A 16,666-nucleotide genomic window follows, 5' to 3' on the forward strand; every position below is an offset into this window, starting at 1 on the left:
TCGGTACATGGAGTTTATATACACGAAATTGTGGCAGGAAATGATTAAGACAGGAAATGACATCAAAAGGAGACAGATGGAAGTGATGTCATCAGTGCAGAACCGGATTGAGGTAATAATGGGGGGGGCGGAAGTGACATCATCACTGAGGGCCGGAAGTGATGTCATCTTGTGTCAGAAGTGATGTCGTTATGGCGGAGCTGGAAGTGACATCATCGGTAAGAGCCAGAAGTGACATCATCACGGGAGAGCTGGAAGTGACGTCGTCGATGGTATTCGGAGATGGGATTGTTGGGTAGTAGCCATTTTGGGGAACCGGAAGTATTGTGGTTTTTCTTCTTTGATTCTGTTGAAGGAGAGAGAGGCATTAGTACACACAATCAAACCTTTATCTCGTGTAATATCACTCACTTAGGGCTTGTTGGCTGCCTCCTAAGCGCACGTGTGTAACAATGTATATCTGTAGTTTGCTCATTAAACCTTACTTAAGATTTAATATATTCTCTATTTTTTACCTTCATTCTGCTAGAAGTTGCCTTTCTTGATGGCATGGACAGTGGAGGGAGATACAGTTTGGTATTGGATAAGTCAGAACAAATTACTCCAGATTCCTGGCATTTCATGCAAATGTTTTGAGCGAGTTGTTACAACCTAAGTTATTCAAATATGGCTAAGGGTATAGGAGAGAGAGAGAGTGTGTAGAAACTGGAAAATAAAAGTCTAAATGTATCACAGGCTTTTAGGTTGGGTTAGGTTCTGTAACACATGGTGCTCTGGAAGGTCAATGGACAGGGCAAAACTATTGGGGAAGAGAGAGGAAAATAAAATGTGATTAGGGACACAGCAGAGTATCATTTCACATTTGTTAAAAGTCATTGTGCATTTGCAAAAAACTGGCTTGGTAAGCATCGCGAAAATTTCTAAACACAAAGTTACTGTAAAGATTTTTCTGCTCTATGGTTAGAAAGTTCACATGTTTATAAAAGTTGGGGAGAACGGTCAAGTTCATATGATTCCAATCTCCAGCCACAATAATAAAACCTCCAGGATAAATAAATAATAAAACCAGGATGCATGGATTGCAGCTGTGTAATAGCTTTGTAAAGTACACTCAGCACTTCTTTAAGATTAACTCCCACAGGTATGTACTGTAGATTGCCAGAATAAAGATAACAGTAAACTCCTGTGGCAAGTAAAACACACTCTCCAGCACTGCAGAGCAGTGGCAGGACTCCACTGCAGCGTTTCTGCACCATTTGTTGCTCACATAAACCCACAGGCCGCCTGCATGCAGTTAACTGTTTGCTGAAGCAACTCTGTCAGTTCAGAAAGAGGTCAGTCCATTCAGCTGAGTGCCCACGTCAAAGATGTTATTATGCAGTCACATTTCCATGGAATGGGTCGGCATGGTAGCGATGCTTGGGTTTGTGTCCCTCACTATGTGGAGTTTGCCTGTTATCCCCATTTCTGCGTGTGCTTCATCTGGGTGCTCTGGTTTCCTCCCATAGTCCAAAGACATGCAGGTTAGGTAAACTGGAGATTCGAAATTGACCCTTGTGTGCAGCTGGGGTTTGTGTGTGTTTGCGCTGTCCAGGAGGTTGTTCCTGCACTACACCCAGTGCTAGCTGGGATAGGTTCCAGGACCCTCTGTGACTCCTGTTCAGGAATAAACAGGTTAGAAAATGACTAAAAATGGAACAGTCCCTCGTTTCTAACTGGGTTGTCCCATTTGAATAAATGATTCAGGGGGTTTGCTGTGACCATTGCAGCAGAGGAAAGTTTCAGACTGATGCTAGGAGGGAAGTTGGGCTAAAAGGTTACTGGTATGCGAACAAAGTCAGGACTGAAAGAGAAAAAGAGAGAGTTACAAATATAGTACTGTGCAAAAGTCTTAAGCACTTGTGAAGAAATGCTGTAAAGCAGGGATGATTTCAAAAATAATAACATGAATAGTTTTAATTAATTAATAAACTTCCTAGAAAGTGCAATAAACAGAATGAAACAAATGAAATCAATATCTGGTTGGACCCTTTTTTGCCTTAAAAACAGCAGCAACTCTCTAAGATCATCGTGTCATACAGTTTCTGAAGATAGTTGTGGAGTTAGTTGTTCCAAGCCTCTTGGAGAACTTGTCCCAATTTGGTTGTCCTCCTTCCTTCTGTCTCTGCAAGTAATCCCAGACTGTTGAGGTCAGGGCTACGTGGAGGCCATACCATCTGTTACAGGTTTCCTCTTTTCAGTGATGGTAGTTTTTTTATGATTTTGAGTTTAACTTCACTATCATGCAGCAGAATAAAGTTGGAACTAAACAGATACTTTCCTGATGATACTGCATGATGGATAAACATCTACCTGTTCTAATTTGCAGTGAAGAGACCCTCAATTTTGGTCAAGCCGCCAAGTATGTTTGCAGAAATGCAAACCCAAACCTGCAGATAATTTCTGCCATGCTTCACTGTTACTTGCAGACTTTCATCCATATACCGTTCTCTAGTCCTTTGGACGGACAAACTGCCTTCTGTTAAAGCCAAAAATTTCAAATTCTGACTCATCACTGCAGAGCACCTCTGATCATTTTCTGCATCCCAGTCTTTATGTTTTACCTGCATAGGCAAGTCGTTTTGTTTTATTTCCACTTTGGAGGCTTTTTGGTTGCAACTTTTCTATGAAGACCACCAGCTAGACCGCTCTGGACTGTAAATTGGTGCACCAGGGCCCCAGTGGTTTCTGCCAGTTCTGAGCTGATAGCGGTGCTCAAAGTAAGATTGGTGTACATTCTGTTGGTTGCACACAATTTCTGAGGCCAACCTCTGTGTTTCTGGCCTGCCCTCGACTTTTTCCATTTGTTTGTGCTTTTGCAGAAGAGAATGAAAGGAAAGCACATCTGGAAACACCTGCCTCCTGAGAAACTTCTGTATGAGAGATGATCCAAAATGATCAATCCATGTTTTGTTGCTATGCTCACTTTTACCAGGGTGTACAATTTTTAGGCTAAACCACCACATCTACCACAACCTCACATTTTTAGTATGGTTGAACCCTTGACTAGTTTGTTTGACTTTACACAGCTGTTTCTGTTTCAGTTAATCATTTTGGTTCAGCCTACAGGTTATGTCAAGCACCAGCTTGGTGTATTCAAATCTTCAAGCATTGGGCTGCATGTCTACAAAAGTCTCTTTTTAAAAGTCTCTTTTTAAGTGGAAAATGGACAATTAAAATGTTACTTTCTTTCTTTACAGGACATTCATATATCATATTGTATGGTCTCACTTTTTGCACAGTTTATGAAAGATGAGGAAGTTAGGTGGGTCTCTTCAGGCCCATGTTTGAGTAATAATAATAATAATAATAATTATTATTATTAATAATAATAATAATAATAATAATAATGCTAACACCATGTCAGCTCATCACTTTCCTTATGTCAGGTTTGCTTATTGAGTTTAATTGTCTTAGAACTATAGGTCTGTGCGGCCGCAGACCTCATTTAAGCAGGGTCAGTTCTCCTTTTCTTATACCGTATGGCTTCTGCCAGGCCAGTGCCCCCATTGAGGGACCTGGGTACCCATTTTGCCTGTGGCAGTTCTTGTGTAATGGTTTGTGATATATATATTCAATAAAATAATCTACATTGTGCGTATAAGTGAAAAATGATATTCTCCAAAATATAATTTCAATTTATTTTAAGCTATTGATCAATTTTTATAAAAACACTATACTGTATAATTTATAGATTTTTTAAAATTTGAGCAGGTCTGCATACATAGATCAAATTTAGTCTGAATTTCCCAACATGATTCTCATTTCCTCCAAATTCTTCATTAGTATTATAAAAATTATAAACAAAAACTAGCCTATAATGAAAGATCCGATAATAAAAATAACGTGCATTAATGAAATAATGTATTTGCATCTATGTTTATTGTTTTATGTATTCCAGTATCCCGTATGTTTCTTCCTCAAAAGTAAGAAACTTATGGTGTCCTGTGGATGACTATAATTTTGCCTATAATAGTTGCTTTTATGCAATTAATTAGAATCTTTCAGTTGTTCACAGTATTTGACCCAATAACATATCTGTGTTTATGCTGTTTATACTGAGACCGCTTTTTAATTATTTGGAAGTATAACTTTATAATTGTGTAGTCCCTTGTGGTAAACATGGGTCACCACTTTCTCCCTTTTTATCCACTCAATTAATCAGTTGTTTTGCTAAACGCACACATAATTTTTTTTCTTGAAAATACTGAAAATATTAACTGTTTCTTGCCTTTATTGAAATATTAATGACATTGTGTAGATGCAGTATAAATAACATTATAAGCAGTTTCTGTATGGATGTCATTTTGTTTGTTCTGTAATCATGCAAAAATGGCTGAATCCATTTTCACAAAGTTTTGCATGTGCCTTACCTTTGATCCAACTTAAAATATACTCTATATGTCATATCAGGTGGAGGGGGTTAAAATGGGAGGGGAAAATTCAAAACACAGTCCCTATGTGGGGTCTACAAATCCCATCAGGCAGCACAAGTGCATGAGAATGAGGAAATTGTCATCACCACACACAAAGTTTTGTAGTGGCTAGAAAAGAATCTCATCTAAAGCCCTATTCATATACAATGAATTTTAGACCTGGAGGTGAAGTGATTCAATTATTACTGGAGGACCTCTATAATTCCAGTCTTGTCTGAATCACTCATGTCAGTAACTTTTTACAGACTACATATTCATATATTTGTAAAACTAAGGGAGTCAAGGTAATTTCACATCTTGGTGTAAAACTAGTCCTATTTAAAAGGAATGCACAAGCAATGCCTGGTACTTTGGCTAGGATGAATAGGTATAAATGCTTTTAATGAGCTATAAAGGTACCAACAGATTGGTCCACATCTGTAATGTGTGAAAGTACGAGTCTCAACACACTGAAAAAGGTTTGGGGCAGCCACCCGTATATTGTTCCTGGCTGCAAAAGATTTAAATTGTACAACAGATGTTGCTCTTTTGAGTTCTCAGAATGAACTGACTTAGTTTGCCAAGATGGAGGATTTATAGTCTGTAACCCGGAAGTGACTTCAGTGTGGGTGCCGGAACAGGAAGTGACATCAGATCAGGCAGGTTTTCCCGTATTTGATCTGCAGAAATAACAGAAATAGGTTTAGATCACCCCGCCACCCCCTGGCCCGGCGGGTAATCACCTCCACTTGGTCCATTCAGCTCGCTCCTAGTTGCACATGTGTGACAAATGGCTAGCATATAAAGTACCGTATGCCTCCCGAAAGGCGATTAAATGAAAAGCAGTTGTCCGAGGTATACCTGCATGCCTTTGATTTGTCATTGAGTAAATCAAAGCAAGTGTGAAAAGAGATCAGGTATCGCTTATTCTATAAAGATAAGGGGTAAACATAAAGGGTCCATCATTTTTGTCCATGCCATTTTCATTTGTGTCATTTTTGAAGAATTCTGTTGAATGAAAACTCTTAAACAAAGTCTGATTTTTATTAAATATAGAATATACGATGGTGGGTGCCAATTATTTTTGTCAGTTTCAAGTTGTTTCAGAGACAATTGCAGGTTCTTCTTTTTTCGTGGAGGGGTACCGACAAATTTGCCTACATCCAATATACGGTAAATATATATTGTTCCCCTCTCAGATTCTCCAGCCACAGTTTTAGTTATTCAGGTTTTCAAAATACTAAATAAAAAAAAAATTGCACTCATAAAATTGAATCCATTGTGCACCCACCTGTCGTGCTACATCCAAAACGAATGGTCCCATGTGCACTGTTTTTGACGTCACCTGCTTCAGCTACCCAATCAGCCTCCCTCTCACTGTTAGTCACACTGCAGCATCTGCAGCGTAAAACTTATCCATGCTTGCGGTATGTCTATAAATATAACTTTTATTTTGCTTAATACAGCAAAACCTTCCTATGTATTTGCTTACAAAAGTGTAACCCATTTTGCAATGCCCAGATTTTACTTGTGCCTATTCGTGGCCATGCACAGAAGAAAAAACCATTCTGAGAGGGTTCTCACGCAGCAGCAATAACAGGTCTGTAATGCCCTTAGATCTTGGCCACTGTAATTGTGGGTCATAAGCTTGCACTGATTAAGCCCCTGCCCTTTGTACACTCGGCTCGTCACTTCTGCCTATTGGATGGTGTATTGAGGTATTCAAACCCTGAAATCTTGACTCTCTGAGGCGATGAAACAAATCTGCTGGACAGCACTTAGTCTAGGTTATATTTAAAATTCACCAATCATGAAATAAACTTGCTTTGTAACAAGTACATGGAACACAATGGATGTCTGTGCCACCTTACAGATGCACCACCTTGAGTTCAAATCCAATGTCTGGTCCATGCCCGTGTTTATACAGTGGTGCTCTCCCAGATTCTCTGGTTTTTCTTCTACCTGTATATGTCAAACATGTGTTAATTATGTTGACTTGCAGATCCAAGCTTTAATTGAATTTCAGGGATATTCTATCCAGTTGATCTTTGCTGGTGCAATCTTTATAATTTTGATCAACAGATTCCTCACTTCAGAAAACAGAAATTTCACAGAATAGAGGAGAGAAAATGGTGAAGGACAAAATATGTGTTAGAAATCCAACTTGTCTTCGGATTAATGGATGTAATTTAGGGTGGCTCATGGCTTCCTTGTTCAGGATTCAATGTCTAGGCACTGTGTGTTTTCCCTATTGCTTTTCTTCAAGTACCCTGATTTTCTTCCCACATTCATGTGTATTAAAGTTATTTAGTGACTGTAAAGTGAAATGTGCTCATGACTGCTTGATGCCCCATCCACAACTGGTTTTTCGGCTTGTGCTCTGTTTTTCCAGCTATAGATAAGCAGGTTGAAAAAGTGGATGGATTGATGACATCATTGACTTATTTTTGCAGGCTGTGATTGCCATCTCTATTAGTTGAAATGATGAACTGTGAATGTTGAGATAGAAAGGATATCTGGTTAATACATTTGCTGTCTCAGATTCATACCACCTCTATTGAGGGCCAAGTAATTGTAGCAGAACCAAACTAATGAAAAGCAGCCTTTAACACCTTAATTGTTAGCTTGTGATCTGCACCTTCTGGGTCTCACTCAAGTGAGCACCCTGTTAGGATAGGATAGAAATCATAATGGACAGAGCAGTGAAAGTGAGTGGTGGCACTTAATTCTGGCAACTTAAGTCAGCTTATACACAAAGTTAAATAAAGTTAAATGACATATAGGGGAAAAAGAAATCAAGTTAATTTAAGGAAAACAATTCCCAGCAGGTCTGGAAAGGATTGGAATCTAAAAATAGACTTTCGACAGATAGACAAGGACCAGAAGCTCTTAGCTGATAAACTAAATGACTTTTTTTTTTTTACAAGATCTGAGACCAATGACTTCAACATTCAAAATGCACAAGTAAGGGAGGTGCTTTGTGAACAGGTCAGAAATATTACTAGAGTGGAGGTAGGCATAATTGAAGTGGAAATATCTTGGTGTTGGGTCAAGACCAAGAGGGTTGTGGGGCCAGATGGAGAATAAAGATGGCTCGTGAGGATCTGTTTGAAACAGCTCTCTTCAGTTTTCTATTTACCTTCCAACTGGTCATCTGAATGGTGGACACAGTCTGTCATTAACGCAGTTTATAAGATTTCCAGGCCAAGCAGTCTGAATAACTATAGGCCAGAGGCTCTCACTTCCACTCTAGTAAAATGCTTTAAAAATTTGATGAAAATGATTTTTTATAACATTACAGAGACTAATTCCTTTCAAGGTAAACATCAATTTGTTTACCGTACAAAGAGTAATTTAGAAGTTGTTTTTATGGTCATCATAAATCATATCTACTCTTTTCTTGATAAGCTTGATTCCTGTGTCAGAGCACTATTTCTGGATTTTTCTTCACAATTCAATACCATGCAACTTCACTTCACTGATTGAATGTTAATCCAAATATTAGATTATGGATTCAGGATTTTCTTTTAAATTGTTCGCAGATAGTAAAAAAAACACGCCACTTTTTCAAAGGTCGTTCTTGCAAATACAGGAGCTCTTTCAAAATGTGCTCTCTTTGGAATATTAATTGCAAAAAACTGATCCTAAATGCAGAAGCAGATCTGCTATGAAAGTAATAAGGCTTGAGCTTCAGGGCACCTAATCCTGGAAGGGCCTTAGCAATGACTTTAATTTCCATCCCCCCATAACTTTAAAATTATATTCACACCACTGACTTTGACATGTGAAATAATCCAGGTCAGCAATTTTAATCAAAATCTGAGATGTAGTGGTTACATCTGCCCACAATCCGTCGTGGAACAGCCCCATTGAAGAAGTCAAAAGTTGCTACCCAGACCTTGTTGTGAAGGGGCCCCCATAACAGTTCAGGCTTCAGGGCCCCAGAAATTCAGGTCTGCCACTGCTTGGTGCTACTTTCTCTTCTGTTATCTCGGACTATTTAAAGTGGACAGGGATCACATAAAGTTTTTTGATTGAAGTATGATCTATTCTGTCAATATTTTCAGCTTCACTACCTGGTTTAGCGGTCTGAAAAAATCAAAATTTAAAAAAGTTCCAGCAGGTTACCAGACATGCAACTAAATTTGTTAGCGTTGATTTGGATGAGGTGGTAAGTGTGTGTCAGAGGATGATGAAGAAATTGGAAATTGTTTTAATCTTCAGTTTGCCTTCTGTAAATCAGGAAGAGCATTTCAGAAATAATGGCTGTATAATAAGGAATTCTGGAAGTAATCAAAATTTTTTAAGGGTGTAGGGTTTTTCTTATGTTTATGTAATAACATACTGTGAAACAATTAGAAGTACTTAACAAAGTATTGTTTTGAAACAAATGTAAATGTTTCAGAATTTCCTCTGTGTTACAAATTTTTCTGTTTTGAAAGCAGTAAGGCAGCAAATGTCTCCTGTGTATACATGGCTAATTTAAAAACCTTAAACACTTTCTTCCGCTGTTCAGCACACACTTGTAACAGCAAAGCTTCATTGCTTTGAAGCCAGCAACTGTCTGAATCTACTGGACGTGTAGTAAATTTGCAGTGATAGACTATACTATAGACCAGGGGTGGCCAGCTCTGACCTTGGAGAGCCACAGTAGCTACAGGTTTTCATTCTAACCATTTTCTTAATTAGTGACTAGTTGTTTTTTTCTACTAATTAACTTCATTTAATGCATTTTCTATTTAAGACGCAGACCATTTTAAGTCAGGGTTGAGCAACGTCAGTCCTGGACAGCTGCAATGGCTTCAGGTTTTCGTTCTAACCCAATTGCTTCATGGAAAATCATTCATTGTTGATGAAGCACTTATTGCTCAAGTGACATTTTTCTGGTTCATGTCAGTTGTCTTGCTTGTTAAGATTTTGAACCCTTAATTGCTATTTTAGTCTTAAACAGCAGTATTCACTGTTTTAACTGTGCCTTATTAGCAATAAGTTGCAAATGACAAAAGAACCAGCAGTTATACATTTAGCTTGTCTCATTTCCACCTGTGAGTATTCATCATTCACTATTTGGTTTAATTAAGTACTCTGAAAGAAAATGAAGAGAAAATTACGAACTGAAAATTACTTGTCTGTTTTAGGCTTCTAATCAGTTGGATGATGCATGTAACATTAGAAAGGGAAAAAAAAAATGATTTAAGAATGAACTGACATGGTAGAGTCAAACCACTAACAAGCCATGAAATTAAATCAGATCTGTTACTGGCAAGGATTGGCTTCTAATTAAGCAACTGGGTTGGAACAAAAACCTGCAGCCACTGCGGCCCTCCAGAATCGCAGATGGCCACCCTTGCCATAGACAGTGGCCACCATCAATGTCTTAGCACACAGTATAATAGCATTTAATATTTACACAAAGAGAGTTTTGAGAGTTACTTCGTTAAAATATTTTTATTTGAGGAAAACAAAATGAACACACTTCAAAAAAAAAAAAAAAAACTAAATTAAATTAAAACAGACATATTTACTTAATGAGTCAGCCATACATAAAATTCTTTCAAGCAAACACAATGGAGTCAAATAAAAAAAAAAAAGAAATACTTAAGAAGTTGACATAAAATTATTTAAAGTATAATGTAACAACTAAAAAAAAGGAATGTGTTATTACCAGGAATATATCAGACTGGTTTAATAACAATATATTTTAAATATCATATTAATGTAAATGGACACCAAATGTCAAATGTTTTAGAGCAAATAAATAAAAAGCATATAGATGTGGCAAAAAGTCATCTGACAAGGCTTAGTTCAGATCCCATTCTATAAGTGAAGCTGGGTAAGTATATTTTATTTTTAAAATGTGTAATTTTTTTTTTTTTAAGATGTGGACAACTTTACTATGGAAGGTCTGCAAACGTCTATTTCAACCAGTGGCTAATTTCTGGTTTTAATCAAACTTTTTATTCAATAATGTTTTTTATATTATGCTCCGGTTGTGAATCACACAGTTTTGTGTAATATGAGTACAATTATTTGTGGTATTCTTTGTAGACGATTTTCTAATTTCCTATAAAATGCAGACACTTTGCTATGAAGGGGTAATTTGTCTACTAATTCTCTGGAGGACTCACTCCATTTGTATTATTTGATCAGAATAATCCATCTTTAAAGACCTGCTTAAGCAGCACAAGCCTTTTGTAAACAAATATTATTAATGATGTATTCTGAAAGAACATGGGCAGTGCAGAAACAGAATAATGCCAAACAGTTAAACTAAAGGCTAGAGTCAGCATCTGACTGCTTCTGGTTGCAAAGAAAAAACTCAGGCATTTCCAGCCTCTTAAAGCACAGATATGCTATTTGAAAAGGCAGAATTGGTTGTTTGTTTCTCAAGACCACTGTGATGGTCCAGCAGACTAACTGTGTATAGGACAAGTCTTCAATTATAAACATTCTAATTATTCAAAGAATACAAACAATATGGTTGACTCGAACCTGAAACTTATTACATGTTCTTCAAGACTGAGACAAGAACTACATGTGACAACATACTGAAAGACAGACAGCAATGCTGATCATTCTCATATTCTCAGCAGAATGCAATTTTCTTCATTGAAAAGAATCCTCAAGCATCATTGTGTCAGCGTCATTAAAATCATCCAAGATTATTAAATAAAAAGAAAAAAAAACTATTTTCATTTATGCATCTTTTATGGGCCCCAGCAACTTTTTACAACTTTTCAGAACCAGAAGTCTGGGAGTGAGACGAAATGAGATTAAAATACTGGGGGCACTGTCATTTTTCAGTGCTTAGCACCTCTGAAGGTTTTAATCTGTTCCTGTTTCTAACTTTATAACTATCTGAACCTGTTTATTATAAATGGATTTACTGTACTGTATATTAAAAAAGCAGCACTCCTTAGCTGCATGCCAGTAAACACTGCCACAGTGACTATAAATATCTTGCAGTTGTGACATTTATGGCTGTAAACAAGTGCAGCTAATGTTATCAGTTCTGTTGCTGGAACAACAGCATTAATTCATTGTATTATCCTCATATTTGTATTAGATGGCATCATAATTCATGCTTAGGATGGGTACAACTGGCAGTGACATGTCTGTATCACCAGCCTTATTTCTCATCAATGAGAAGAATGGCCTCATATATACAATTACTTAATTGTGTAAGAAATCAAACTTTCCAAAAACCACACCATGCACAATGCACAGTACCTTGTATAGAGAATTCTCAAATTCTAACATTCAGCACAATTCTGTGACAAAAAAGTGGATGATTGAGCTACTGTGTTCTGTAACCTTCAGACTCCATTTTGGAAATTAAGGGGTACAGTCACAGTTAAAATGTCTTTTGCATAAGGCACATGGTGCAAGAGGGAAATATACATATTTACAGTAGGCATTCCTGGGGACTGTAATATCCTTTCAAATTCAGCCTTTAAGGAATGTAACATTGAAGGCTAGGAAAGATAATAAAATACCAGCAACAAAGAGTGCTGCAGTTTAAGGAAAATATTTATTTTACCTAACTCTATTCCTTACTATTTTTTAAACATTCATTTTAAAGCCAAGTATGTATTGGAGTATAATAGCAGTCAATTACATAAAACACAGAGCAACTAAAAATTTTTAAGTGTGCTTATGCTGTATTAAAAGCTCAGTCTTCACACCAGCTATGAACATAATTAAATATTTAGACCAGGTAATTATATATATAATCTTATAATAATTCTCTCTCTCTGTCTTACACACACATACACTGTTTGGCAAAAAAGCAAAAACAACGTCTAGTTGTATCCTATGCCATCTTCTTCTGTCACACACATATACCAAATTAAATAAATAAAAACATACACAATTAATAGATCTCCATTACTAACTCACTGCATAATTTAAAAAATCTAAAAGGTATGGATTTGTCTGTGACCCCTGTAGACAGTATTTTAAATTTAATATGTTTACATATATTTTATACATACAGTACAAACGTGACATTTTTATTCCTTCTGCTTCTTGTGACAATGCAAATTTCCAGTGCCATGTTTAAGATAGTTGCTTTCCAGGAAACAAGATCTTGAAAGATTCCACAAAAATAGATGCATTTTAAAACAGGGTTCTGTTCATAATATAAGAAGTGACAACACTTGCAGCCATATAGTGGTCTTCAATGATAGAATTTGCTGTTGTTAATCTTTTTAAGCCTAAAAAGAAAAAATAAAGAAATCAATTCTTTTCTGTAGTTCTTCTTGGTTAGGAATGCTATCGTTACAATGAACAGTCATAAATGTTCTGGTAAGTACTCTATCTTCTTTGCCTACTAAAAGGTTTATGAGGTTTATTATGGAAAACAATGATGTGTATATGAAGTAATACTCAAAGTACAACTATATTTTTATTTCAGTTATGCCATTATGATCATTGTAACAGTGTTTCTTTACGTTCACTACACCATTTTGGATTAGCATGAGCGCTGCCACTTTGTTATATTTTCACAAGGACAATGTCATATTGTTTATCATTGCTATGTGTGGTTGTCGGCCATGTGACTCGTGTCAATGTGCTGTCATTGGGATTAATAAAGTATCTATCTATCTATCTATCTATCTAAACCGTGGCTGCACAATCTGCTCAGCCTCCAAATTTTTGTATTTAAGTAAAAGAACAGCGCAAGATATAATAAATAATTCATTACATTTATATAGCACTTTTCTCAGTACTCAAAGCGCTATCCACACAGGGAGGAACTGGGAAGCGAACCCACAATCCTCCACAGTCTCCTTACTGCAAAGCAGCAGCACTACCACTGTGCCACCTGTGAGGACATATAACAACAGTATATAGTTTTGGAATAAGCTCTTACTTATCATTGGGACTTCATGTTCTTGTTTCCTTGACTTCAATTTTTGCCTTAGTTTGGTACCATATTTGACCTGTGAAAAAAACCCTAGCTAGTTTTTTTGACTTTCCTGTCATCTCAGCAGTCTACCACATTCCTTCAGCTACTCCACTTACCTTTTTGGCTTTTTAGGACAAACCTATTTCCTCTTTCACCACAGTACAAAGCTTTAACTGTAGTGATGTGGACTCGCTGATTCGTTATACAAAAACATACCATCTCTAGAAAAACATATCAAACAGATAAAATCTACTTTCTGATTAAAAGGAGCATGTTTGTGTTATAAATGGCTAATTTTCAAATGTTCGGGGTAGATTAGACTGACTGTATAAGTGTGTAATAATTCATTATTGTTTGTTCAGAAGCCATAATACAAATTACAGTACTTTCATTGATATATCTGCAAATGAAAACAGATCAATTTTACAGCTTTCACAATTCAAAATTTTGGATATAAGTAAAATAATATATGATGAAAAATTCAATTATACAGTATATTTAGTGAATAAGCTCATAGTTATAGTTCAGACCTCAAGGTCTCTTTACCCTGACTTTGTCTTAGTTTTGTTTTGTCTGCATTTTTGACAAGACTTATTCACCCTGGCTAGTTTTTCAACTACCCCATGTGACAGACAACCGACGTCCTTACCCAGCCAGGACGCCCTCGAGATGGAAGGTTTGCAGCAGTGCCACGGTTTCCCACAGGGCATCATGGGACTTGGAATTTGCAGGCTTAGACCTGCTGGATTCCATGGGTGCTGCAGGGACTGGGGGGCCCTACTTTGTTGGGCTCTCTCCTCACCATGATGTGTTTCCGAACTACAGCTTCGGAATACTGAAAGTGCTTCTGGGTGGGACACAAAAGGAGCTGCCTGCCACTGCTCTGGGAGCCAGTGTCAGGGGAAGGAGGATAAAGCTTCTGTGGAGGAGGCAGTGACCGAAAGACAGAGCAAGAGACAGAGAAGAAAAAAAAGCATTGCAGTGTGTTGCTTATTTCTGTACTTGTATTGGTGGTGGGAAACATTTGCAAAGAGTTTCCCACAATAAAAGTTTTTATGCATTTACACTTGTGTCCGAGCCCTTGTTTCAGGTGTTTGGAGAGCTGGAGCACTCCCTGTCGCCACACCAATCATCTCAGCCCTCTACCACTCTCCTCCACACACTGTACTTACTGTACCTTTTTGATTTTAGGACCTCAATATCTCTTTCTCTTGACTTTGATGTTTGTCTTGGTTTTGTTTTGTCTGCATTTTTGACCAGATTTATGTACCTGGGCTAGTTTTTTGACTACCTCATCATCTCAGCCCTCTACCACTTTCCATCACCCATTACATTTACCTTTTTGGATTTTCTCTTTTCCCAGGGCCACACTTTTAAATATGTTGCCTTTAAAAATGTGATTAAAGTTTGCATGTACAGGGCTTGATGATAAAATAATTTAAAACACTATTTTATATTTTAAATTACTTGATAAAAATAACCATCCTCTGGGTAATTTTAAATTAAGGCTTTTGGCAATCATCAGTCTACAGGTCTGCATGCAACTGATGTTTTTAATCCTACCACAAAAATCCCTGTTAGAGTGCGTACCTTTGATTGCAGGTATCTTGGATTTTATGTAGCTGAGCCTCATTTCTGTCAAACTCCCTCACCAAGTCATCCCGGAAGTGAGCTCCTTTCTTCAAGTTGTGTTGGGAATCATACAAGAACAGCTCATTGGACAATTCTGCTTGTCGCTTGCGAAGCTGAAGAGATGATGAATACAGCTCCTCCTCAGCTTTCTGGAGAAGAAAAAGGAAATATTCTATCAGGAAATCTGAAATGTGCTAAAAAGAATATATAGTATGTTGCAGTTTGCTAAAAGTCTTGTGTGTTTAAATACAGTACACATTTTAGAGATGGACATAGAGAAACAAATACCAAAAATAAATGATTTGGTATAGTTCAAGTGTAATTTGCATATTTTAAATTATATTTCAAAAAGTAATTAATTGTATTTTTGGTGCTGAAGCAATGATTTTGAGGCAGAAGTCATAAATAATACAGTATGCCTTATATTAACCTCTACAAAAGCAGTGTACACACTTTTACACTTTACACAGTGTATGTAACAACATAATTATGTGAAGACTTGAAAATTAAAATGAAGGTGGGACAAAACCTATTATCTTCAACTAGAAAAATGCAGATGCACTAGAATTATGACCTTTACCGTTGTCTCATTAAATTAAGGAACAGTCACTATCAGTTCTCAACAAAGAAAGTCTACATTCCAAGTGCTTGCCTGTTTTATTTAATTTGAGAAAAAAAGTGTAAAACAATTTCACCTATGAAATGAATGGGCATCACTGAATCTGAAGATAAAACTGTTCATTTGATTGGTCAATTGAAGTGTACGATATTGGAGTGAGTGAGTACAATAGAATATTGTAGAGTGCTGATGCCTGTCCTTAAGCATTGCATCAGCTGTAGCCTTCATCACACATCAGAAAGTGACAGAACTATTTTTCATTTGATGGTACAAACAACTGTTGCCAGCTTCTGATAAACTACCATAGACTGGGCAATTAAAACTGATTAAATATTGTCCCCAGAGAAGACTCTCAAGAAAGCCAACTCTTTCTCAAAAGATAAATACAGTTTTAGTCTTTGGTCTTTCTCTGGGAAAAGAACTGTTGGATTGCACAACACATCTGTTTAACATCTTTTTAATATTTTCTGACATCAGAGTTGAGTCTATTATGTCGGTGGCATGTTTACAGGTGTCAAAGAGTCACAACGCATTCCATCTGATAAATACTGATCAGCAAAGGTTTATGTAATTGTATCACTATCTTTGCTTTCAGTTGGTGCTCCAAACCTGATCCAGTAACTTGCCTTGGGCTGTTTTTCTAAATTGGTCTAGAAAGAGTAAGAGTGGGTAAGTACACAAGCATCCCAAAGACTGACTGTTACCACATTTATGTTTGACTCTTGCCTTGAGTTGATTCTGACAGGATTGGTTCCCTCACTTCGCTATCCTAGAATTCAATGGATGGTAGCCGAGGTCTTGACATTTGATTTGTATTTACTACACAATATTCCAAAATGTTTGTGAAAATGAGCATTCCAATCCATTGTAAATAACAACCCTGATGTTTTCTGATCAGTTGGTGCAATGCCTAGGCATCTACTTATTTATCACATAGTGACACAATCAGAGATTTAAAATCCTATGTGCACCCTAAGTAGAACATCTCAAATCCCCTGTGGCACTATGTGGACTTTTGAGTATTTATGTTTTAATTTGAATCTCTTAAAT

The 16,666-nt window shown here is 36.9% G+C and overlaps 2 protein-coding genes across 3 annotated transcripts in view; both read right to left on the reverse strand.

The window, feature by feature from the left end:
• The window catches only part of meak7 (MTOR associated protein, eak-7 homolog), a 514,074-nt gene that overhangs the window by 81,427 nt on the left and 415,981 nt on the right, over positions 1-16,666 (reverse strand). The window lies entirely within an intron of this gene.
• The window catches only part of LOC114658113 (1-phosphatidylinositol 4,5-bisphosphate phosphodiesterase gamma-2-like), a 198,976-nt gene continuing 192,197 nt past the window's right edge, over positions 9,888-16,666 (reverse strand). The window contains exons 32-33 of the mRNA XM_028810160.2: positions 14,956-15,146; positions 9,888-12,670 (exon numbers count right to left, since the gene is read on the reverse strand). Of these exons, the coding sequence (XP_028665993.1) occupies positions 12,634-12,670; positions 14,956-15,146 (228 nt within the window). The 3' untranslated portion in view covers positions 9,888-12,633. The remainder of the gene's footprint in view (positions 12,671-14,955; positions 15,147-16,666) is intronic.

The sequence above is a fragment of the Erpetoichthys calabaricus genome, chromosome 9, assembly GCF_900747795.2.
Source record: "Erpetoichthys calabaricus chromosome 9, fErpCal1.3, whole genome shotgun sequence".
In the NCBI taxonomy this organism is placed as follows: Eukaryota; Metazoa; Chordata; class Cladistia; order Polypteriformes; family Polypteridae; genus Erpetoichthys; species Erpetoichthys calabaricus.